The 24408-nt window shown below is 39.5% G+C and overlaps 1 protein-coding gene across 12 annotated transcripts in view; it reads right to left on the reverse strand.

Moving 5' to 3' along the window:
- Positions 1 to 24408, reverse strand: part of LOC107095699 (nuclear factor 1 X-type-like) — a 127304-nt gene that overhangs the window by 17979 nt on the left and 84917 nt on the right. For 7 of the 12 annotated variants that reach the window (XM_015391928.1, XM_015391933.1, XM_015391922.1 and 4 more), the window contains 6 exons: positions 9396 to 9458; positions 9119 to 9193; positions 8767 to 8890; positions 7077 to 7112; positions 6745 to 6872; positions 5943 to 6017 (listed from right to left, as the gene is read on the reverse strand). In XM_015391928.1, coding sequence (XP_015247414.1) covers positions 5943 to 6017; positions 6745 to 6872; positions 7077 to 7112; positions 8767 to 8890; positions 9119 to 9193; positions 9396 to 9458 — 501 coding nt within the window. The remainder of the gene's footprint in view (positions 1 to 5942; positions 6018 to 6744; positions 6873 to 7076; positions 7113 to 8766; positions 8891 to 9118; positions 9194 to 9395; positions 9459 to 24408) is intronic. The other 5 variants (XM_015391923.1, XM_015391934.1, XM_015391927.1 and 2 more) reach the window with 3 other exon arrangements.

Here is a 24408-nt window from a genome sequence, read left to right on the forward strand (position 1 = left end):
GAGGATCTGAGTTCGAGCACCTCTCCCGCAGTCTGCCATGGGTCCCTGAGCAAAGACCCTTAACTGCTCCCCGGGCTCCGCACTAGGGCAGCCCACTGCTCCCCAGTGGGATGGTTTTTTATAGAATAATAGTCATCTTTAGCAATGAGCGTTTCACCTTTTTGTTATTAACTGACTCTGTTACAATAAAATGTGAGCTGGTGAGGGTTTAGCTAATTTGCTGCATAAGTGCTATTACAAAATCCAAGTATATAATAATGGGAATCTAAATCAGCTGAGAAAATAAATCGAATTACCTTTTGAGGTAGTTTAAATATTAAATATCTGGTGATCTGTCATGTATGAAAAAAAATCTTTGTTGGAGTTGTTTTACATTTTTTAAATTGTTTTTTTTTTTGTATTTTTTGGTAACCAGGTTGTATTGCAGATCTCTGCCCAGCTCCCCATTGAAAATGAGATCCAGATCTCAACAGGGTTTACCTGGTTAAATAAAGGAAATAAAAAAAGGCTAAATTAAGCATGGCTAGGTGTTAGCCTTATGCATTTTAGTTGTTTTAAAATTAGTTTTATCTTATAGACTGTGATATGGCTTTTTTTTTTTAGAACAAGGGAATAATAACATCACAAAACCTCACTTCAAAGAGCCCAAAGTATCTCTTTATGCCAATTAAAACTACAGGTGATCAGAAAGCATAAAAAAAAAATCAACAGTCTCAACTCCTCAAAGCTAATATTGGATAATAATTCACTGTTGTACAAATAAGAGACTGAATGATACTCTATAGTTTTATGAAACGGGAGACATGGACCCCAAACCATATCGACAAGAGAAAAAATAACAATGATACTTCAAACTGAATCTGGTCTTTATTCAATTGCCAAGAAACATCTGCATCTCAAATAATCTCAACTCTCCCACAGTGATTTCTCTCTCTCTCTCTCTCTCTTCCAGGTGCCAATTTCAGGGTTTCTCTGTCTATGAGCACAGTTACATTGCAGCCACAGTGAACTAGCAGTGGTCTGGCTTCAGCCCCGTCTGCAGACTGGCTGCACGAGAAGACGGCTTCATTCAGAAATAGCACACACTGTACAGTATGGACACAGCAGCTGGTGAGTGTGAAAGACAAGCAGACGGACAGAGGAGAGACAGAGGGAGAGAGGCGAGAAGAATGTGGGAGACATGAAAATATGTGAAGGAGCAAAAGAGCAAAGCAGAACCTGTGAAAAATGCAGCAGTGTCTTTTTTTTCTTCTTGCATTGCATTGCTCTGACAACATGTATGAAATTGGGATGTCATAAGATGTTAAATATGGTTATTATCTCTTACGCGCACGCACTCATACACTTCTGAGAGCGCTGCTACGATTGACTGATGCAACAAAAGGCGCATTTCCTCCCCACTTAGTTTTGTCCTGATCCTCCAAACGAGTATGTGGTGTGATCTGATTTCTTCTTAAACTTTTTTTTGGACTTTTGTTTTGTAGTCTATTTCTGAGTGCCGCTCCGCGTCATATGAGGCATTAAATATGATTTCTCCTCAGTTCTCCAGCTGGAGACGTGTGAAAGTCTATGGGAGTGTGGAGGCGTGTAAAACCTTCCCTCCCTGTGTGAAAGAGTTAAGTCTCAAGCAGGTGGGAGTGAATTCGTGTGAACCATTTATGTCTTTAGCAGATATTTATTCCCCCCCACATCCCTCCTCACCCCACATTAGCACAAGTCTGGGGGCGTATTGTACTGTCAGAGAGATTCCAAGCATGAAAAACCCCCAATCCCACTTCTGACACCAGCAGTTAGCAGTGATTGCTATGACACTGTCACACTTGAAGGAGAAAGGTGGAAATAACAGCAGTCTGAAAGGACCAGGAGACTAAAAGACACCGGGGTGGAGAGCTTGGAGAAACTGAGAGGGACGGAAACTGCAGAAAAAAAAGTTAAGACACCATAGTGCTTTTTCTGGAGTATTGATGCTGTTTTAAGCAAGTACTGTACCACTCTGATAGACCTTTACTTAATTATAGGAGAGAACGCAAAACAATTTTGAATATCTTTATATAAAAAAAATAAATGTGCAGCAGTGGTTCAACATGATGCTGCTGTTTTCTTCAAAACAAAGCATTTCATCAGGGATATCAATCATCTTGGGGAGTAGCGGCCTAGTGGTTGCGGTATAGAGCTGGGAGTCCTGAGGTTCTGAGTTCAAGCCCCACTCCCACAGACTGCCACTCTGGGTCTCTGAGCAAGACCCTTAACCCCTGATTGCCCCTGGGTGCCGCACAAAGGAAGCCCCCTGCTCCCCAAGGGGATGGGTTAAATGCAAAGGTAAATTTTTCCAATGTGAGATCAATGATGTCCAATAATTATTATATATTTTTTTTTATATTGGCTATGCCACCTACAGGAATTGCATCAAACTGCAATCAGGACTTTTCAAACTAATAATGGCTATCTAATCAATTAATTTTATTAAGGACTTAGACTTAGCAGAGTGTTTGTTTGAGTTCTGATTTACCTGAACCTGTGGTGGGCCATGTTATATAGATATGGACATTCATATCTGACCAATTTGTAATCTGCTTGAACAGTATTGTCCCAGATTATTCCCATTTGCAGAATGGATTTAAAAGCACCCAAAGCTCCGTCTTAAAAGCTAAACCTGCTTTAAATGTATTTAAAACGTTTCTCTCTGACATGCTTTAGTCTCTGTCTTAATAATCGCTTTTTCTTTTTACTAACATTCTCCAGCAAAGCACTGCTGTATTTACACTAAGGCCTATAAAAGACCGAAATCTAAACTAAGATTAACTTACAGAAAGGTGACTATCCAGGAGGGATTTTATATAGCTGCAGCAGAGTAAAGGGGAAGGTTTGTATTTGTGAAAACTTGTGTCATTTTGCCACTTTTAAAAAATCTGCTGAGGTATATTAGCTTGTCAGGTAAAGTCCCAATAAACTATAGGTTTCTTTGTGTTTAGAATAGAAAGCAAAGCTGAAAACAGAAAAAAAAGATACCTATTTGCGAAGGGCAACTTGAGATAGTATCAGGAAATGGTATAGACAATATTTCTTCACAGACGGTGTAGTGGTCTGATCTGGAGTTATGTTTTGTGTGCCAAATTTGCACTGTTTCCTCTTCTGGCACGCCTTAATGTTTCACTGGCAACTAATCAAGCGTTCCCCTGATGACCCTTCTGTCTCTGTGCACTAACAGGCCTACTACCAGATGCGCCTCTGAAGTACACACAGGCACAGACACACACGTGGAGTTAAAAGACAAGTATAATTATTCAAATAAGTGCAGGAAAGTTGGGGAATTCTCACTCCGGTGATTTAAAGCACATATACTGGAGATCCCAGGTGTGCCTCTGTGAATATGCAACATTTATCCTAAGGGCATGAGGCCATCTCCACCACGAGTGTCTCTGGTGTCTCAGGGAAATTTTACAATCATTTGGAATTAATATAAAATCATAGTTGCTTCGATAGACTCCTCTAACCTCCCCCCACCCCTCCTCGCCTCTGTGGAGCAGCTGTCTCCAGCATCCTCATGGATCCCAAGGCTCCAAACACACGGAAACACCATCTGGGACTGCGCTTCAGCTGTGTCTCTTTGTGTGTCTGCTGGACGGGGCTGCATCATAAGTGCAGAAATAATCTATTTCTAAATCAAACCGACTTATTTGTACTGAGGCATCTTTGTCAACCTGTGTCTGTGTGGATACTAGTGGGTTTTAAGCAAACCGGGGGGGTGGGGGATGATGGGTGGTACGCAGACATAATGGAGCACCTGCAGGGTCCTTTTATTTGTTTGTTTATGTGAGTGAGCTTGTTTGTTTATATACCCCCCACCTGTACAGGAATCCCCATGTGAAAAACTGCCAATGACAGGTGGGATTGTTTAGAAAAAATCCGGCAACACTATTAACGCCGCATTTGCTGCTCTTTATTTTTCTGCTCCCCCTGAAACATTAATCCATTCTTTTGTTCCTGGGTTCTTACTCTGTAATTCTCAAAGCTTTTGGCTTAACACATTTTCAGTTGAATTTTTGCATATCAATTACAGTCCTGAGATTATTAAAAAAATTTATTTGAGTTTACCAAATCCACCAGGAGGTGTGGAAGACATTTCTTACTTGTAAATAAATGAAGTGGAGACAAGAGGTAGGAAAAAGGATGGAGGGGAGGCTTTGCAGGAACCTTTTTTGTTCAACACCATAATTACATTTCAGAGTAAGTGGAAGAGGAGCTGAGGAGCAGCCGCTCAAGTTGGAGTAGACAGACCCACAACCTACCCAAGACTCTTGGCTCCTCTGCTTCACATTCTAATTAACCCTTCTTTCTCACCAGTTGAAAAAAACCAAAGCCCTCTTCTCTGCCAGCTATAACCTCTATTCCCTCCTGCACTTCCCACTTTCCCCATTTGCTTGCCTAATTCTTAGGTTCTCTCTCCAAAGTCTCCTCCTCTAACATGTTTCCTCTCTCAGTGGGGCCCTTCCCATCGTACACCTTTTTCAATTAGATGCAAGGGAGGCAGGGATGAAGAGCCAAAGAGAGTGAGAGAGCTAGGGAGCAGGAGGGCTTTTACACCTCAGATCCTTAGGAACATCTTTAAAAAGGGATTTGAGGCGAGGGACGGAGAGGAGCACAGAGGGATGGAGGTGGAGCAGCCACCGGAACACCTGCAGGGGCAGGGAGCATGATAAGCAAGTGTGTTGCAATGTGTGAACATGGTGGCGGGTTGGAAGATACCATGTGTGTGTGTGTGAGATTCTGTGGTCTGCATGGATATGAGTAAGCCTCTCTGCATGTGTGTACTTGTGAGAGCCAAAACAAGTACAGCAGGTAAACATAGTGTGTGACTGTGTGTCATGTCATTGTAAGCTAGATGACCTCGAACGGTTTCGCAAGAAAACCACCGCTTGTAGGCTCATGAATCACACCAATAAATCTTGTGGTTTGGGTATGGATCAGAATCAGGGAGCCTGAACTTGTTTCATTCATTGTCACATTACAAATATGTGATGAGCACAAAGTAGGGAATAACTGAAACAGGGGTGGTTTAAACATCTTTTTTGAGCATCTGTGAATATTTTTAAATGTTCCGCCATAGATTCTTTATTAAATACAGTTATTAAATCCAACTCTGCCCTGCCTCCCATAGTGCCACCATCTTTAACTATGTTTATGGTAATGAGCAGAGTAATTGCACTTCTACTGGTTTCCATTATGCTGTTTTCATCTGACCACCTTCTTTCACATGAATGCTGTGTTGCTTTTATGGCTTTGTGTCAAACAGCAAACAGAACCATCTTAGGGTTTATTTCAATGGAAAAAGTCAGCTAAAAATAACTTACATTTCCTTGGAATAGGTTAAATTTGTGCTTTTTTTAAGTAGGCAAGTAAAATGATCTGCCAAATGAACAACACTTATAAATAATAGCAAATATCTCCTTTAACTTATCCCAGGTGCAGTATACTGTATGTAATAATCTTATTTTCATAATACTCATTCTATTAAATAAACATTAAATGAAGGGCAGGTATTTTAACTTCATTTTTTGCATTCTTTCCTTTTTTTCCTCACATAACATTAAAACACAAAAACACTGAATGCTGCTTTTGTAATGTGACAAAAATGAGTAAATGTTGAAGGTGAATTCGTACTTATATAAAGGCACTGTACGTGTATCTGTTTAAAAAGTTATCATCAATAAAAATATTACTTTCAATCTTGCAATTTGCTATTTTTTTCAACTTTTAACAATCATAAAATATGCTTATCTAAAAAAAAAAAAAAAACAACAATCCTCTATGTACATAAACTGTAATACTGCATGTATTGTATAGAAACACGTGCACACACATACATTTACACAGGAATAATTGTGCTTCATAAAGTTTGATAGATAGCAAATAGATATGAGTGTAATCAATGTTGTTCTAACCATGGTAAGGAAACTGCACGCCATCGTTTTCATGTTTTATCTTCCTCTCCTGCACACTCGCCAAATGGTGCTGCACTGAAAGTGAAGAAGGGTATTGTTAACAATGAGACAGGGGAAGAGTGAGAGAGACAGAAGAAAGGAGAGGAAGGAAGGAGGATCTGTATATGGCCATGGCAGCGAATGTTTGATGATATGCAAAACATTCAGATCAACAGGATGAATTATGGCTGCAAGGGGAAGGCGGGTATAGGAGGCTGTAAGGAGGGTTGTTACTCTTTCTCCAATGGGTGAGCCGTAGTTACAGGAGTGGGGATAAGAAAAATGTGTGTACAGCTTAAAGAAATGGTGATTTGCTTAATCAGAAAGCTTTAAAATAACAGCATGATTGAAAGCCCAGAGCAGCTGTGTGAATAACTTTAAGAAATCTGCATCGTCAATCGTTTTCTGGAGTCGTTTAATGTTAAAGGGAAATTTTACCCCAATCCAATCTAATTCCAAACTAAGAGTTTTTTATTTAAAATCTCCATGTAACATGAGGAAGGATTCTATTCAAAGAGTTGGCCAGTAGAGACTAATGATCACCAATTGTGACAAAATGTTAGTATCCTGGAGTGAAACTAAAGAGAGGTGATTTGTTTGAGTGGGTGGGATGGTTTTGAGGGTGACAATGTGAATCATCAGAGTGAAGCAGGCGGATACATTTAAGACGCGTGGATGATCATTTTGGGCTTTGGTGGTTGGGCGGAGGTCAGACAAGAGAGTGCTAGTGGGTGACAGGAGTTGGGTGGGATGGAGTGGATACCTGCATCCATGTCATTGGGCCACGCACTGGACTGGGAGGAGCTGGCAGCAGGTGAACGTCCAGGATAAAAAACATCATCTGTGGGGCTCTCTAGCTCACTGTCATCTAAGGACTTCCTCTTGGTGGAGCTGAAGAAAATGGGAGCACAAAAAAAAAAAAAAACAACACATTTCAAGTTGTTTGCATAACCAAAACTCTAACATCTGATCAGACAAAAAAGAACAAAAAAGAGCAGTAAATATGTATGAAAAAGACAGAAAAAAAGAGAAGAACCAGAGTGCCTTTTTTTATGCTTCAAAAAAATGTTGGATCTTTTAGGTTTTTATAACTACCTCCGTGGAAGATTTGCGTACAACTCCACCTCAGACCTAAAGTGATAGCAGATGACAGAGGTAAGAAGACAGAAAGATACAAAAGAGGAATGAAGCAGGAGAACAATCACATTCATAAAGAGGAAAGCAGATAACAGAAACACACACAAACACAGATAGAAATTCAGAGACTGGAAACAGCCATGAGTGCTTTGGATTCATTACAAGCTGTGTGAGCAAAAAAACAACAACAAAATGCTGTCTTAATTGTAAATAACCGTCTTCCTTATTACAAAAGCTCCACAGTGAAAAGTTACTGCCTGAAAGGCATAGACTCAGATGGATTTATATAGCTGGCAGGGCTTCAAGATGCATTTGAGTGAGTTTCAAAAAGAAGTTTAGGGAGTAGTTAAAAAATGATGTGATAGTTCTACCACAGAAATTTAAGTTTGGATTCTTTTCTGCCAGAAGGATCACATATTAAATCCTGACTGTGATAACTGCTGTGTGGAGGAGGCAGAAGTGAAAACAGAGAAGCTGTGATTGAAGCATATTTTATTAATGTCAGTAAAAGATGCTATCAGGAAAGTGATTGTAACGATTCTTCCTCCTTTTCCAGGGGGAATCTTCGGGTAAAAAGTTCTCTTTTTGTTATGATGAAAAGCAACACTGCAGATATTTTTTATTTTTTTATTCTCCCTCCAGTTTACTCACAACAGCAGTTATTCTTCTAGTAAGGGTATGGGCCAGCATGTTTTACACAGAGTCTATACAAGAAGCATTAAAAAATATATATAAATTTGACATACTGTTTTGTTTTATCTTTTTTTTTTGTTTAATATCTGGTTCACACAGCAATATAATTGGTTAATTTTGGACGATCTCTCCCTTCCGAGTCGCCCCAGTTATCCTGATGGCTCTAAAGAAAATATTTTATAGATAATCCTGCTGGGTGGGGTGTGTTATGAGCAATCTGATCTGCTCCAGAAGCAACCGCTTGACCTCAAATCCGGTAAATTCAACATGCTGGATTGTCCCAACCCAAAATCATTGCATACAAGGTGTTTTTCCTGAAAGTAGCCGATCACATTGCCATGTGACTTTTAACCAATCAGGAAGCGTTTCCTGAGGGAAAAAAAAAAAACTCACCTATTTCGGCTTACCTATTTTGTCACCTTTTTTTCTGTAAATTATTCCAAAAAGTATCGCCATCGCTTCTTCCTAACCGGGCCGGCCATGTTTATTTACTCACCCCACCTGTTATATCTATGATGTTTTAAGCCTCTTAGATTATTGCAATAACCCAAGGTGTTTAAAAGCTTGTAGCGTTAACCAAACCAGGCATAAGAGCAAAAATGTATGCGAAAATAATACAAAAACCTGAAATTTTTTATAGACATGCTTATCTAACACATAGAATAAAAACAGGTTAAATGTAAAGGGATGTGTTGTTCTTTCAGCCAGCTGTGTAGCAGTGTGGAGTAACAGGTAGGGGAGGAGCTGCATGATTTTATTATCTCCTTCTCAGAGCAAAAGATAACTTCCCCTCCCTTCTTATTAAAAGGACTTAAAAATAGAAAAACATGATGGAAGATGTTTTAATTACCCAAATTTTAATACACTGTGATAAAGATAACGCTTCATGTTTCTATAGACAGGGCAGCACTTAACACCCAGTTCTCTGCAAGGGTTGAGTGTGATGTGAGCGTACCTGGTGGAGGGAGGGGAGGTGAGGGAGCGCCGTGTCAGAGCAACCTGGTTGATGTTATAGTAACTGGGGCTGCTGTCCAGCTCCGCCAGAGAGAAGTTGGGCCCTGACGCCGTGGCTACGGGAGCTGGGAAGGGAAAGGATTGAAGGAGAGCAGAAAAGGGAGGAAGGAGGTGGATATGTACAAATATGAATATCATGAAGCTATTAAACATTTTAACAAAACAAAACAGTATTAAAAAGAACAGTGCTTCTTTTTACTAAACTCTTATTAGAAAAACACCATCTTGATTCAGATTTATTACAATCAGAGGAGATTGATACAGTGTCGTCTTTAAATCAAGGCATAACTCACTCTGTGACACTCTGACAAGCTCAGCCACATTCCACACTCCTGAGGTGACGAAGCAGTCCTGGAAACTCAGGTGTCCTGGACAAAAAAAAAAAGAAAAATACTTTTAATGTGAAATATACATTGAAAGTCATGATCCTGCATTAAAGAGGCTATTCTATGCCACCCAGTTGATTTACAACTGTGAAGGCTTGTTTGTTTACAGAATCCACAACTGGACACATTTAGGCAGTCTGATGAGTTTGAATTATTGCCACTCTCTTAGTGCTTGGATACCTACCATTAGGTGGTGGTTTGATGTCTGTGTCTCCCTGTTGGCTGGAGCTGTCTGATTGTCCAGATTCTACAAGGAAACAGAGGAAAGACAAAAGGTCAAAGTTAGGGCTGGTTAAAAAAATCGATTTTGAATCGATTCCTTTACATTTTTGCAAAATCGATGTCTAGGAAATGAGATCGATTAGTTGTATAGTGACACGCGTAACGTTCACATTCAAATGAGCAGGAAAGATGCACTCAAGATTACTTAAAGCCAGACAGCTGCAAATATAGCCAATAGGTTGACTGAAGACATTAACAAATGGGGGCTGACCAGAAAACACCCAGTAGTTGTTGCAAATATGGTGCAGTGGAGATAATGCAGCTCATGCATGTCTGCTGTATCCCTGCTGTGTCAGGTCCGCTTGCTGGAGTGAGGCTTCACTTTTTCACTTTTCACAAACAAGGTTGCACTTATGAGACAGTTTTGTTCACATCTCAAGTTTAAGCTGTCTGTATTTTGAAACACAGTTGAACCACTTTCGTTATTGTAAAAACACTTGAATCGATATTAATCGATTTAGAACTCTATTAATCAAAATCGATGTGGTTTACATGCCAGCAAACATTCAGTACCTCACTCTTACCAGGTATGTGATATATGAGGCATGAGAGAAAATAGAAAAAGCTGCAGTATGTGCTAGAAAAGCATGTTATATATCATGTTTATTTATATCTGTGAATTCGCACAACGTTTAGGTGTGTGTGTGACTTTCTTGAATCATGGAATGTTCCCTCCTGCTGGTCCTGTCTCTGCACAATCAAGGTGCAATGACTTACAGTGTGCTGCCACGGCGTTTAGTATCTAACCACGTAATCGTATCACTCACCCTAATCCCATTTAATACCTTCTTGCTTGTAGGGATTTGGGCTACATAAACAGAGCACCTTACACACACATATGTGAACATGTGCACACAAACCCATGGCCTCCCTCTCAATCTGTTTCTGCTTCATTTTCCACTCCATACTTTAATACATGTTGTAATCCTTGTCTGAACGCAGATACGCATACTTATGGAAAAGCTTTGCAATGTAAGAGCGCTTTGGAGACACATGGGAGCAATAAGACTAAAACTCAATGATATGAGGGATGTTGGAGAAAATAGATGATGTATAATGTATATATGCATGTAGCACAAGTGTTGCACATGTGATCACAGTTAGTAGTGAGGTGTTGGGACCTATACCTAATGGCTGTCCATGCAGGCCTTTCTGGGCTCTAGCTAGCTAGCATGCAAGCTAAAGGAGGTGTTTATCTGCAGGCTGTAGGTGATAACAGAGTGCAGAGATTCTTGCCAGCAGCACTTGCCTTGCAGCCACACTAAGCCACAGATTACGGAGCAGAAACAATAACAGACCTGTCTCTCTGCCTACGACACTCTGCTTATCCTCAGAGAGAAAGAGGGCTAGACTGAGATAGATGAGAGGAAGAATGAAGGAAGGAAAGAAAGCAAATGAAAGAGGGCTTTTCTAGCTCAAACTCTCACTCCTCTCTGAGTGTCTCTCGCAGGCTGGGTGTAATCCTGGCAGCCATCTTAGAGCTTGGCAGCCATCTTAGCATTGGCGACAGTGCAGCATTCCAGCTAACTGACAGCACTCGCTCCAAACATACGTGGCTGTGCCCCCGCCGCGCACGCAACCCAGACACATTTAGACACACACTCATACGTGGACAAACACTGAGGTAGGCTCTAGGAGTAAACATATACGATGGCCAACCAAAGCTGTTGGGAAAAACAACCTGACTTCAGTGGACTTTTAACCGTCATGTAGTATTTCACTCAAAGACTCTACATTACGGTACACCCTCGTTCTCACAACACACTCAGCCTCCCCCTACAGTGAGTCCAGTGTTAAAAGCAGAAAATAGCTGCAAGATATTGGCTGGGCTAATGCTTTAAAAACTATTCTGGTAAGGTTAGATGGGAAGAGTTTCTATGGATCATACAAAACAGATTTTATTCAACTTTGTACACTGCTTCAGACAGAGGGTTGCAGATGCAACAGAATCCAAAAGTTCCTTCTCTGGGGATCGTTTGTTCAGTGTGAACATCTTCAAATGTACAGAGTAGTTTTAAATGTTTTGTTAGGTTTATTCTTTTATACATCATGTGCATTGTTACGTTGTTAGCCAGATAGAGAGAGTAGAAGACCTTCCTTCACATTGTGGATGTCACTTTGTGTAAGTGGGTCATCTTAGAACAGCTTTCTTGTCTTTTAAAGATACACAGGATATGGGCAGATCTTGGAGCCGGACTGATAGAGGAGATGTATCTGTAATCCTTGAGCATGGATGGCGTGTCCGTTTCTGATACGGACAGCTAAGCATCCACCTGGTGCAACACATAGACTCATGAGCTATAAGAAGGAGAAGATGACCTTGTTCGGGGCTCAATCTTTGCCGGACGCTCGCAGACGTGACTTTTGAGCCCACAGCTGTGCAAGCTTTAAGCATTTTCTCTGTCCTGTAACAACCTGATCTGCAATAAACTCTATTACTTTTTTACTCCTGTTTTTATAGTCCTTTTTACATGGTTTTACCCAGTTTGAGTTAAGAGTAGTAAGTGACTTGCTCCCAGGAAAAGAACCGGAAGGGAATTCCCGAGGCGCAACTGCCTTCAAGGGGACATAACTTCCTAAATTAACAGTTTAATCTACCCATCTATGTTTGGGTTTGCTTTCCCTCATTTAGGGTTGCAGGTGAATGAAGCCTTTCGAGAGGTGATAAAGTCCACCTCCATACTCAAACAGCTCTGAATGCTAACGATCATGAAGACCAACACACTAGAAGTTTTCAACATATGTCTAAAGTAGAGGTGGACCAATTAATTGGATTAATCAATTATTGAAAAAAATCCACAATTACTTTAGTAATCAATTAATGGCTAACTGGATATAGATACTCTAGAATATGCCTTTATCTGACGAAGCGATCCACTTGGAGCAGCAATTATATCAAAATTATAAATAAATATATAAACATTTTGCATTTTATCTGTTAATATGCTATATCCAGAACTCCTTAATTGGAAAAGTTTGAGTTTCACCTGGTTTTCTTAAAAAATCTCCTCTAAGGAACCTTTTGCTATCAGATTATTAATCGAAAAAAGAATAAACAGATTAATCCATCAGCAAAATAATCAATAGCTGCAGCCCTAGTCTAAAGAAATGTTGCTATTATTTTGTATTAAACAAGGTGGGTTTTCTCCAGGTACTCTGGCTTCCTCCCACAGTCCAAAATCATGACTGTTAGGTGAATTAGCTTCTCTAAATTCTCCTTAGGTGTGAGTGTGTGTGAATGGTTGTTTGCCCTGTTTGTCTCTGTGTTGCCCTGTGATAGACTGGTGACCTGTCCAGGGTGGACCCCTCCGCCTCTCGCCACTAGACAGCTGGAGATAGGTACCAGCACCCCTTGCGACCCCAGCAGAGACAAGCGTGGCGGGAAATTGATGGAAGGATGGACACTAGCAGCTTCTGCTTGTCTACCAGAGCTTCAAGGCACAATACCCAGCAACCCTTTTCCAACTAGTTTAAATCAGAGGTGTCGAAAAAACTAGTCAGAGCTTAAGTCTTGTATTTTGTTTTGTCTCAGCGCCCTTTATTACCATTAGTCTAATGTTTGACAAAGGTACCAACTGGTAGACTGTGATCAATAAAAAGCTCCAGATCGCTCCCTTAAGTTATTACTACCAACACTGTATTCTTTAAGCTTTTTATCTATGCTTGAGACTCTTATTTTGGTGGGAAAAAACAAGAATTACAGCTGCTAAGCAATGGAAAAGACAACAGCACTAAAGCAGTTTGTGTGGCAGCATTTCAGGCACCTGCTACAAAAAAAAAACACTGACAAAATATGAGATATACAAAATGAAAGCACTGTGGGAATATGGATAGGCAGTTATTGGATCTTTTATCGTCATCATAAAAATAAAACAGCAGTTGAAAAATTGCCAAACCGATAATAACAACAGACTCTTTGTTAAGATGTCTGCAAGTCAAAAAAGGGATGGTATTATTATTCTAATTCATTTTAACTTTGAGACGAGGTGCTTCATAAATAAATGGTGTGTTTGCATTGAACATAATTTGTTTACTACTTGTTGCATTATGGAGTGTAATTGATGCAGCTTCTTAGATTTAGAAGTACTTGTTTTTCATCCTTAAAAAGTGTAAAAGATTTTAATCCAAAGGGGGTGATTGATACTTAGAATCATATTTATACATTTTACTTAAGGCGCTTTTCACAACACCCAAGGAAACTGTACAACAAACACAAACAATAAAGTTATCAAAGTATTTTCTGTCACCAAATAAAACATTTAAAGAACACACTGTCCAACCCTATTGCTTTACTAACCCGTCTTCACCTCTAGTCTGACATTTTCAATGCCTTGATGCGTCAAAACTGACAGGAAATATTCTATCTTGAGCATAAATTACACCACAGAATGATGAAAATTTAATTCTGTAAAAGAAAAAGAGGAAGATCCATATCTTATATGAAAAGTAACCTAAGAATTAAACAGGTTAGAAAATCTGATGTAGTCTGGTTCCAACCTGGACTTAATTACTGCTTTACTGACTGTGGATTCTTGAAAAAACTATTTATGATTCGTAAAACCTTTTTATTCGTAAAAATTGAAATACAAATAAAATCTTTTATTGTTGTGAGCCCATGCCATGTTGTCAGATCAATTCTTGTTAGGCTAAACAATAACAGAAAAAAAGTCTAAATCTCATTATATTTTTGATAATAAAATCAGTTTTTCTAGAGTTGCATTATTGGTAAACCACAGTAACAGTCCAGTACGGTAACAGGATGTTGGTTGCAGAGGTCAAACTATACGTTCCCAGAGATCAGTCTGACGCTCCCATAGTCAGCTTCACACTTATTGTGTCTCTTTTTCTGTTTTTATTCCTAAAGATGTTTAGGGAGATCCCTCTCCAAGTTAATCTGAGGAGTCCAAAACTTTGTTGGAGCTTTCAATAGCTGTCAGCCAACTAGCACCGAGCTTACAGTGCATCGTTGCATTGCTCACTGGAACCAAGTGGAGTGTGGTGCTGCATCATATAGCTGTATAGGGAGGTAAAGAGGACATGGAGAAAGACGAGGTAAGACAGAGGTCTGGTTACTGGTTATCACTGCTCTGCAAGCTGCAGGCTACCACAGCAGTGGCAGCCCCCCCATCCTTACCCTCACCCAGCCTCTGAAGCGCACATCCAGCCCCTTATCTTCTCACCGCAGCCCCCTAAAGCCCTCCCTTCAGCGACCCCAATCAGAGTCCTGCAGCCCCGTTTCCTCAGATGCCCCGCTGCGTTTACCGCCAGCAACACATTTTTAACCTCAAATCTTTCAGCCAACTGTGCAGCCCCTTCAAAGCAGCGAATTTAAAAAGAAAAACAATACGTCAAGATAAAACCAAAGCATTACCCAGAGATGAACATAAGAAACAAGCTGCGCTCATTTGGTGATATCCAAGTGTTTAAACAGGATCTTTAAAAACCTATTATGGTTCATTAACGATTTGCACTTACCTCTTTAAATCTACTAACACTGGTGAACGATCCACATTCAGTATACAGATGGCTGGAAATTATATCAACAAATATTTACTTTCATTCCAAAGTTTCTACTAGGATACACATTTTGGACTTTCAGGCCATTTTCGTTAAGGGTGAAGTTAAATATCAAGTCTTTAGGTACTTATCTCAACCTGTACACCTACAATTATGATGTTTTGCCTTAATAAATTAGAAATACACTCATCTACTACGACAAAAAGGGAGGCTTCTATTGCTGATCGGTGTGTATATTTATGTGTTTGGTGAGTAACCAGCTTTTAAAAATGTACAGTTTACCGATTTAGTTTCCAAAACATTAAAATTAAATTAAAATGTCATGTAAAATCATTAGCTGTAAAATATTTAATAGATGCAAAGCTGAATTTAAGCTTTATCAGGAAAACTTATGTTAAAATCAGTGCACTGAAAGCAAGACTTTGAAAGAATAAAAAAGGAAATGCGAATTTGTGGTGTTTTCGCTTGATTTGATGTCACGCATGGCTGTTACAAACAGGACGTAGGGGCTGCATTTTAGCACCGACCACAGATCAGTAATGCAGGAACATTTTAAGGACTGTGTTGCTAATGGGTCAAGTTGTTCTATTAAGTTAAAATGTCAGCTAGCTATGGCCATGTTGCTTCCATCCATGTCTACCTGTTTACATCAGGAAAAAATGCCGAAAGCAAAAAAGCTCATCAGCCATGTCAGGTAAAAGTTTATATCATCCGAGTCAATTGGAAAAAAGTTTTTTCATCTCTTGTTTTGCTCATTAAGCCCTAAACCACCTAGATTTTATTCTGAATTTAGCCGTTTACATCAAGTCTCTATGATGCAATACTTCAAACCGCGCATCGGAAAAAGCTGATGGAAGCGCATCAAGTGTAAAAGCAAATGCCAACTCAACACTTTACCTCACCTAAAGGGGGGTAGGGACAGTCACAATAACCAAAACAATAATCAAGACCATAAAAAAAATATGATCTTTAAGGTTAAAATTGTTTTTCGTTTTTTTTTCTTTCAGCAACCAGTTGTGGAGAAACCAGTTTGATCTCTCTGCTTGGAGAAGCAAAAAATTCAGATCTGTCTGCCACCCTGAAATAAAATCTCATAGTATCTCAAACTCCATAAAGTTTCAATAGATTGGCTTTTTACAGTAAAGATTAAGTCTGTCCTGTGACTCTACTTTGTAATTGTTATCTTTGAAAGGTGCTATATAAATAAAAATGACTTAGTCACCAACTAATAACTCTTCATGGCAGCAGCTAAGTGATGACTGCTGCCATGGGTTGGTGATTACTGTATTCCACCACAGGCTCCAGGGCAAGTCCCACGACCCCACTGCAATCAACATAACCCCACTCATCATGGCCCTGACATACATTACTGGGCCTCACACTGCCCGCTCCCTTCCATCCATCAGTGCAGCCTAACGCTTACAATTTATCTGGCATTCAGGAGACATTTTTGCTGCTTTCCTTTTCATGGGTCTTCTTGCATTCGCCACATCGCAGCTGCTTTCTTACATCTACGTCTTTCAATGCAAAACAGTGGAGATGCAGTTATTCAAATACAACTTCTTCCATCTTTCACTGACACTGTGGCTCTTCTGTTTTTTTAACCAGTCTATCACATCATCTAACCCAACTAGCCCATTTTTGGATCATTGAAGGGTGATTTAGACATTAGTTCGGCCACTTGTTGGATCCTGCTGTCAACAAACAGGTTGTACAGAAGAATCTAAGTTTGGTCATCCTGCATAACACCGAAGCAATAGAGGTTAAACTAAAACAAGGCAGGATCAAAACAATAAAAACAAAAAAAAAAGAACTATTCTAAAAAATAAATGTCCCCAAATATAAAATGCAGCCATAATAATATATGAAGAGAAAGCTGAACTCTGTCGCAGATTAAAAAACACTGCTACTCAGGGTAAGTCTCTGCAGCGCAGCCCTGCACACACTTAACATAAACATGCTAACTATTAAGCTCATAATGCATCATCTGCAGCCACATCACAGCAGCATGCATCCATATGTGTTCGCCTGCTTGTGTGCAGCACCACATTGTGTTGATTCCCCTTCCTTGTTGGAACAAATGTCAACTCTACGACTCCCCCTTCCTTCCCCTCCTCCCCCTCTCCTCTGCTCTCCTCCCCAAAACACAGGATAACACAGTACAGCCTCCCAATTGGGTTTCGCTTAAGAGGTTTATCGGTATGTTGCTAAACATTCTGACCTTTTTTTAATCCTTAATGCGCTTAAAATGTTCCAAACCCTCCTAATCCCCCTGGCTATCCCACACAGATGTTCACTCAGCTCTTTATTTTATTTTCCTCTTTTATTTATATATTTGGAAAACGCTATATATTTTTCCTTTTAATTATTGATGTCTGTGTGTCATATCAGGGTGTACTTCTTATTTAAGCATTAAGACGTCCTCATCACCACCTTTATTGAATACATGTGTTTGTGTTTGCAGCAATACTTTCATCCAAAAGGTATAAATCCCTGTGTGATGATCCAGAAGTGTAATTTTCATGTTCTCCATATGTTGTTTTTCTTTTTTCTTGTACATTGTTGTAAGATTGTGAGCTTTGACAGCAGATGGGCAGAACAGCTGTAAATAAAGAGGGCTGATAAAGGTTTCAGTTTTCGCATTTTGTTGGTTTTTGTAAACACTAAAGAGAAGAAGAAACTAACAGCTTCTGATAGGAATTCTGATGCGTTTTTATTGAGTTAGCGGACAGGTAGCAGCTGCAGCAAGGTGTTGAACTTCTAAAAGCCATGATGGATGAGCTTAAACTGCTAATTTTTAAAACATTCACTGAAGTAGGCAGTGCAAGAGACACTTGAGGGTTATAGCCACGTGTTAGAGACGAGTGGAGAGGGTTAGCTGTAGTCAGGAGAAAACAAAGTGACTTTGAATTTGATACCAACAATTAAATTAAGTACCTAGATAAAGTCCTACGATGACTAATAGGAAATAAAATGTTCATCTGAAATCAATACCAACAATTATAACAAGCGCTGTTTGTTTAAGTGAGATGTTCCATTTCTACACAGAGGTCAGAATAAGAAGTAGAACAGTGTTTTAGCTCATTCTTCTGGCTGTAACAGTGGCCATGGCAGCCATATACAAATAATGGAGAAAAAAAGCAGGATACCTTGAACACAGATTTATTTAGAGATAATGTGATTCTTCTTGCTTGTTAAACCTCATTTTAAAGAATTTGCACCATTATTGCCAAACCTTGGGCTGTGCTGCCTCTGCAAATCTGTGCTATTTTAACCAATTGGAACATTTGGCTGCAGTAGCAAGGTTTTAACCCCTAGAGGGCAGCACCAAAAAGGGATAGGACAAATTTTGGAGAATTAAGCAAGTTTACAAAAAAATGTAAAAGAAAGGCTTCATTAACATAACTGAAGCCAACATTAGAGCTCATTTTTACACATTTTCAGCAATGCTTAGCTAGTGATTACTGAATGCTTTCACTGCTTTTTATCTATTAGCGGCATATTGGTGCTACTTTAAAATAAAGATGTACCTTTAACTTCATCTTCCTCCTCTTCCTCAACTGCCTCACTAAATATCACTGAAGAATAGATTAATTAAAAGGTTTAGGTGGACATATGAAACGCCTTTTTGAAAACAATAGTCTTTATTTACCAATGCTTTCGTTATGTTTCCTAACATTTACCGGGAGGTGTCCAAACCATGTCTGTTGAATGTGGAAGATGGTTTATTCTATTTTGATTTCATCCTTTGAAATTGGCTTTTAAATGTATTTTACGTGAATTTAATAGATTTTAGTGTTACCTCGCTAGCTCATGTAGTGAACACCAGCTTTATTCTTGAACAAAAAGTTATAAAACTACCTCAATAATTAGAGACAAAGTACAGGGAGATCTTACCATCTAATCTTAATCAAGAACTTATCTATCTGTGCAGATGCAGAAAAGAAATTGTTGAGAAAACATCAAAAACAAGATTTTTTGTTCGTTTCATAAAAGAACGAGATAAAGAAGTGTTAAACACATGATAACAATAAAGACTTCTTCTGTGATCTACTCTTTTTTAAGAGAATTTATTTGATATAAATAATGTGACATGCAAATGTAAGGGGAGCCCATTCAGTACAATGGCAGGGGAAACTATACTACAAAATTAGGAAAATGCTGCTGTAAGATTTCAAAAACACACAGAAAAAAGGCTTTAATTAAGGATCTCCTGCAAAATGGCAGGATGTGTTAAGCAGTTAGGTTACTAAAATGCCATGCAATGTATTAATGCACAGTGTACATTGATAGTTTAACCCAGGAATGTTATTTCATGAGACAGAGGCTCTAAAATGTTTCTATAGTGGGATTTAGTTTTTTTTTTGGTAAAACGGCACAAATGATGTGGTGATTTCCCATTGAAAATGTATTCATATATATAAATATATATATATATATATATACATGTATATGGATGTGTGTGTGTGCGTGCATCATCAGTGCCACCGTGCCAGGCAGGCAGGCTGTGTGGTGAGGTGGCAGAGTAGGGTTTGGTGTGTGTGTGTCTGTGTGCGTATGTATATTTCTTGTGTGAACCCGTGTGTGTCTGTGCACTTGTGTGTGTGGAGCAGGTGTGCCTGGCCGCCCTGCACAGCTTGCTGCCCATCTGTGCTCCCGTCTGTGTGCCGCCTGCGCCCACGCGCTGCCAACAGCACGGCACTACGGCAAGAAGGCCCAGGAGAGGAGAGGGGTAGAGAGTGACGAGGGGAGGGAAGGAAAAAAAGATGGAAAGATGGGGAAGAACGAAGTGCACCCAGTGAGAGAAGGAGGTTTGGAGGTGGGGGACAACAAGGCGGGAATTTTTTTTTTTTTTTTTTTGCAAGACTGGAAAAAAGGTGAAAAAGGAAAAGTCAGCAGGTTATGGATTTGGAAAGTGTGCATAAACATGCAGGAAATGGGTGGAGCTGATGACAGAGTGGAGGTTTGGGGTTAAAATCTGCTGGCTAGATGCCCATGCTTGCCACTGTTCTTTACTTCTTACACCACCACCTCTCTCCATTACTCTACTTATTTCCGCTATGAAAGTACAACAAAGTATTCTGTAATTCAAAGTAAAGTTCTGTAATCGGTAAGGACATCCCCAAAATGGGGGAATATTTGGCGAAACTTGGAGAAAATACGTTTCTTGAACTAAATGATTCAAAATACATTTGAATAATTTATAGAAACATCGGATAAAACATGAAATAAAAAGCAGAAAAGGGAAAAACAAGAAAAAAATCTCAACACATGAAAGTAACATAGCAATAATTGAATGTTATCTAATGCCTGATGTTTGATTTCAATGCTCACATTTAATACACCTCGTAACATCCATGTTGAGTTCAATGTTCCAAAAAAGGGTCCGTTCCTCAATGTGCAAAACCTTTTTCAGCCATACGGCCACCTCAGCCATATGTTTCTTTTATTGAGTTGAGAATGAGTCACAGATTACGCATTCACACACATGCCATGGCCTGTTTCTCCAAGTAAGAGCATGTGAAACAAAGCTTTGGGATAAACGCCACACTCTGAAAGCTGAAAGCCTGTTCTCCCATCCTTTCTTTTTAAAATCTTTTTTTCACTATAATAATAAATAAAAAAAAAACTTAATACAGAATAGGGAAATAAAAAAACAAAACAAAAACATAATGCAGCTAAATATACTTTAACAGAAAAACAAACAGAAACGCTGCTGCAAAAAACATTGGAAACAGTACGAAGCAAATAAATAAAACTTGAATTAAGCTTGAAATATAACAGAGGAGTGTCTGACTATATTAAACAATAAAAAATGCAATAATTATTCTGCTTGATTACTAAAACAATCAATTAAAATCTAAGATGGAAGATATCTAAAAGAGCCTTAGAGTTTTAAAGGACTTGTCGTAGTTGGCTGCTGCAAGTCCTGAAGGACCAAAAGGACTCGAGGAGATGAGAATCGTACTTAACCAAACACACAAAGAGATCAAGTATATAGATCATCCTCTGAAACACACATTTCCTTCAGAAGGATCTGATATGCAGTGCGGCTGACTTATCTGATTAGATTTGGATCTATAAAACTCAAACTTGTATCTCAAAGATTGTGGACGCTGAAAGTATTAAATCTTTTTACTTTTAAAGGTTTATGTTAAGCTGATCTTTTTTATAGTCAGTATTTGGAGAGTTCTTAATGGCTGAGTTTGGTACTGGTGGGTGGGGGGGTGTTCACAACCCAACCTAACAGAGTGTGAACGTCCTCCTGCCGAGCTGATACTGATATAACTGTCCTGTAAATGGTGTTGACACCAGTGTTATTATCCTGTCACCCTTCATCTCTACTTAGTTTAAAGAAGTCAGCTGGGGCGGGGGCCCCCGAGTGCATCAGGGGCCGGTGTCTTTACAAAGCCCCGATCCAGCCCAAATAAATACAGCTGCACAAAAGCCGGAAAGGGAAAGAGAAGGGGAGCACCGGCTAGGAGAAGGAAGAAGGCGGTGCACTTTCTCTCACTGCTACTGCCTCACAGCTTTGACTTAATACAAACATCAGAGCTCCGCACACATATATTGAGAGGAAACTGCTGTAGTGGAGGGTTACCACCACCAGGTGGCATTTTCCTGGCACATGCACACCATAGTGAAATGCAAATAAAGCAATGAGGCCTTGGGCCAGGCGTCTCAGCTAGCTTAGACTTCACTCTCTAGACTGTAGAGAGAAGCAGGCCAGGAATGGAGACAAAGACATTAAAAGGGAGTTAGATGTGATGTGAATAAATCCAAAGTGAAATATGGAACAGTAAATACTGAGACACGAGTAGGAGCTCCTCATCTCAGCATTTTGCATACCGGTTCTGTTTAAAGGGTGTGTTTCAAATCAAAATGCTGCACACTCTTTAGCAGGAGCAGATAAAGCTGCTCAAGGTGTAGAAAATGGAAGCACACACTATAATGAGAAAAATCCACAGCAAAATGAAGTTAACTTTTTAAAAGACAGCAGAAATGAAAGAAAATACGAGAATATGTTAAGACGGCACAGACATTTCTGAGAGCAGAAAGAGTGCAGAAGAAAGCTGAGAGCAGAGCTCCAGTGTGAAGGAAGGGCCTGTGCTGAGAGTTGGATTTCTCCACCCCCGGTCCCTTTTTCCTGCTGCCCTACATACACACTGTAGGTCTTTGTGCTGGAGGCTGTTACACACACAGCCTGTCTGGACAGAAAATAGAGTAATTTAAGGTAAACCTTAAACATGTTCCTCTGGTTAAACTGTCACTTCAGATTTCATTTTCATCCATAATCTTCTACCTGTTTAAATCGTCTCTCATTGACCCCCGGACCAGTATTTAAAGGTTATTTCTTTGGCCTCTCTTAATTCTATTACACCTTTCCTTGGTTTTTATATGTCGGAGTCTTGCATTTCTTTCAAGACTCATAGAAGAAAGCAAATTACACTGATAAAAGCCTGGTGCACTAACACAGCCAAGGACACGTCGATAAGAGTTTAAAAACATCCTCAGTGCACACACACACACCTACACACACACACACACAGACACAGCCTCAAAGTGATACTAAGCAAGGTTGGCAACTCCTCCAAAAAGCACCACTGAGATAACAGTGATAACAAACATTCTTCCAGCAGCCAAGTAATTTTTTTTTCTCCTGAGGAACACTTCAATGAAAATTCACAGCAAAATGTGCCACTTTATGAACATAACAATACGTCAGCTGGTGGAAAGCAAAAGACCCAATTACTGAGGAACACTTAAGTTCTTTCCCTGTGAGGAAAAAAAAAAAGTTATGAAAATAAACAGAAAATTTACCCATCTGAATATATTTGAAATTCATAAAAAGATCTGTGGGGAATGCAAAACAGTCAAAGTAATTTTCTGAGGTAAAACTTTTTCTTTTTTAATATCTGTATTAAGCCAACTGTGCGATCTTAACTAATTTGGCATTTAATGATTACTGAGTTTCACAATACAAGTCTGCATCATACAGTAGGTGTTTGACAGCCCTCCCTGCTTGGTTGAACACATTCAGTACAGAACCTAGTAGCCTGGACACACAGTAACACAGCATGCATCTCACTGGGAAGTCTAAACAATAAAGGAGTCGGACCTGTCAGTTTGTGCAAAGAGGACAGGAGGAGGGGGACATCCAGGAACTTAGACAACAGCATCTTATTATAAGAAGCTAGAAGCTAGCGAGACTGAAGAAAGGAGACGCTCTATAATAATCAGGAAAAACTCCATGGGAGTAAACTTGATTAAAGTGTTCACACATAGATACACATAGTCATGAGGAAAGGAGGTTGAAATGAAGGCTGTCCTGCCAAGTGCTGATCACCTTTGACCTTTTGGCTTTGTGGTTAGAGATGATGCCAGGCAAAGAGCTCAGTGCGGGGCAAGCAAAGCAAACTGTCTGAATGTGCTTGTGTTTGTGTGTCCTGCACAGAGGGGTGTGGACACACTCCAGCCAATCACTGGGATGTCAGAAAGCATGAGCAAATGGAAGCAAACTTTGACATGGGGTTCATGTTCCATCATTTTGTCTCATGTCAGCTGCCGTCAGAGCTGCTTCTGATGGATTTAAAATGCTGTTTCTTTGTGTTGCTATGCAGACTCCGGATTACAGACTATGTAAGGACCATGGAGGTTGCAGAAGTTGCAGACTTTGACCTTGTGCCCTTATGCTTCACATCTCAGGATACATTGTGCTTTCTGCTCCATGTTCAGTCTGCTGAATCGATGATTTCTGCCAAATCCAGATTGCATCTGGGATGAGTTTAGAAAGTCAGCTCAGCATAAATCCGCAATTTCAAACGTTTTTCGATGTGCTCCAAACCACAGTTGTGGTAACTGGAATGTGATTCAGATAAAAACAAGCTGCTGCACCAAGTTATAGTTAAATGTGCTGTCAGGCTGTTTCTAGTAGTTGACTGTTCACTACTAAATATAAATGGAAATATTCATGTCCCAGAAGACCTAATTAATACATGCTATTAAATATTTCTCATGACGAAAATAGTAACTCAATGAAGAATGCCGAAAAACCAGCCATTAATCCTTATCCTTAGATATGTAAAAAATCCAAGTTACAGTTCAGATAGATCTTTATTACTAGGGTGGTGCTCTTGTCAGCTTCTAAGTTTCCATGTGAGATATAGTGGTCCAGAATTTTTTTTTTTTTTTTTACTTTATTAAGTTGTTGCTTGAACTTGCACTGAAAACATATCCTTTGAGTTGTTATTTATACATCCACTAAAAGGAATCAAAAGCTGCTAAACATGTGAAGGCTCAGAGCCAACTATTCCTTTTTATATTATGTAGAGATGCAGATATACATAAAATGGCTGCAGCTATCAATTATGTTAGTAATCAGTTAATCTATTGATTAT

This window comes from Cyprinodon variegatus, unplaced genomic scaffold (assembly GCF_000732505.1).
Source record: "Cyprinodon variegatus isolate N-32 unplaced genomic scaffold, C_variegatus-1.0 Scaffold564, whole genome shotgun sequence".
Lineage (NCBI taxonomy): Eukaryota > Metazoa > Chordata > Actinopteri > Cyprinodontiformes > Cyprinodontidae > Cyprinodon > Cyprinodon variegatus.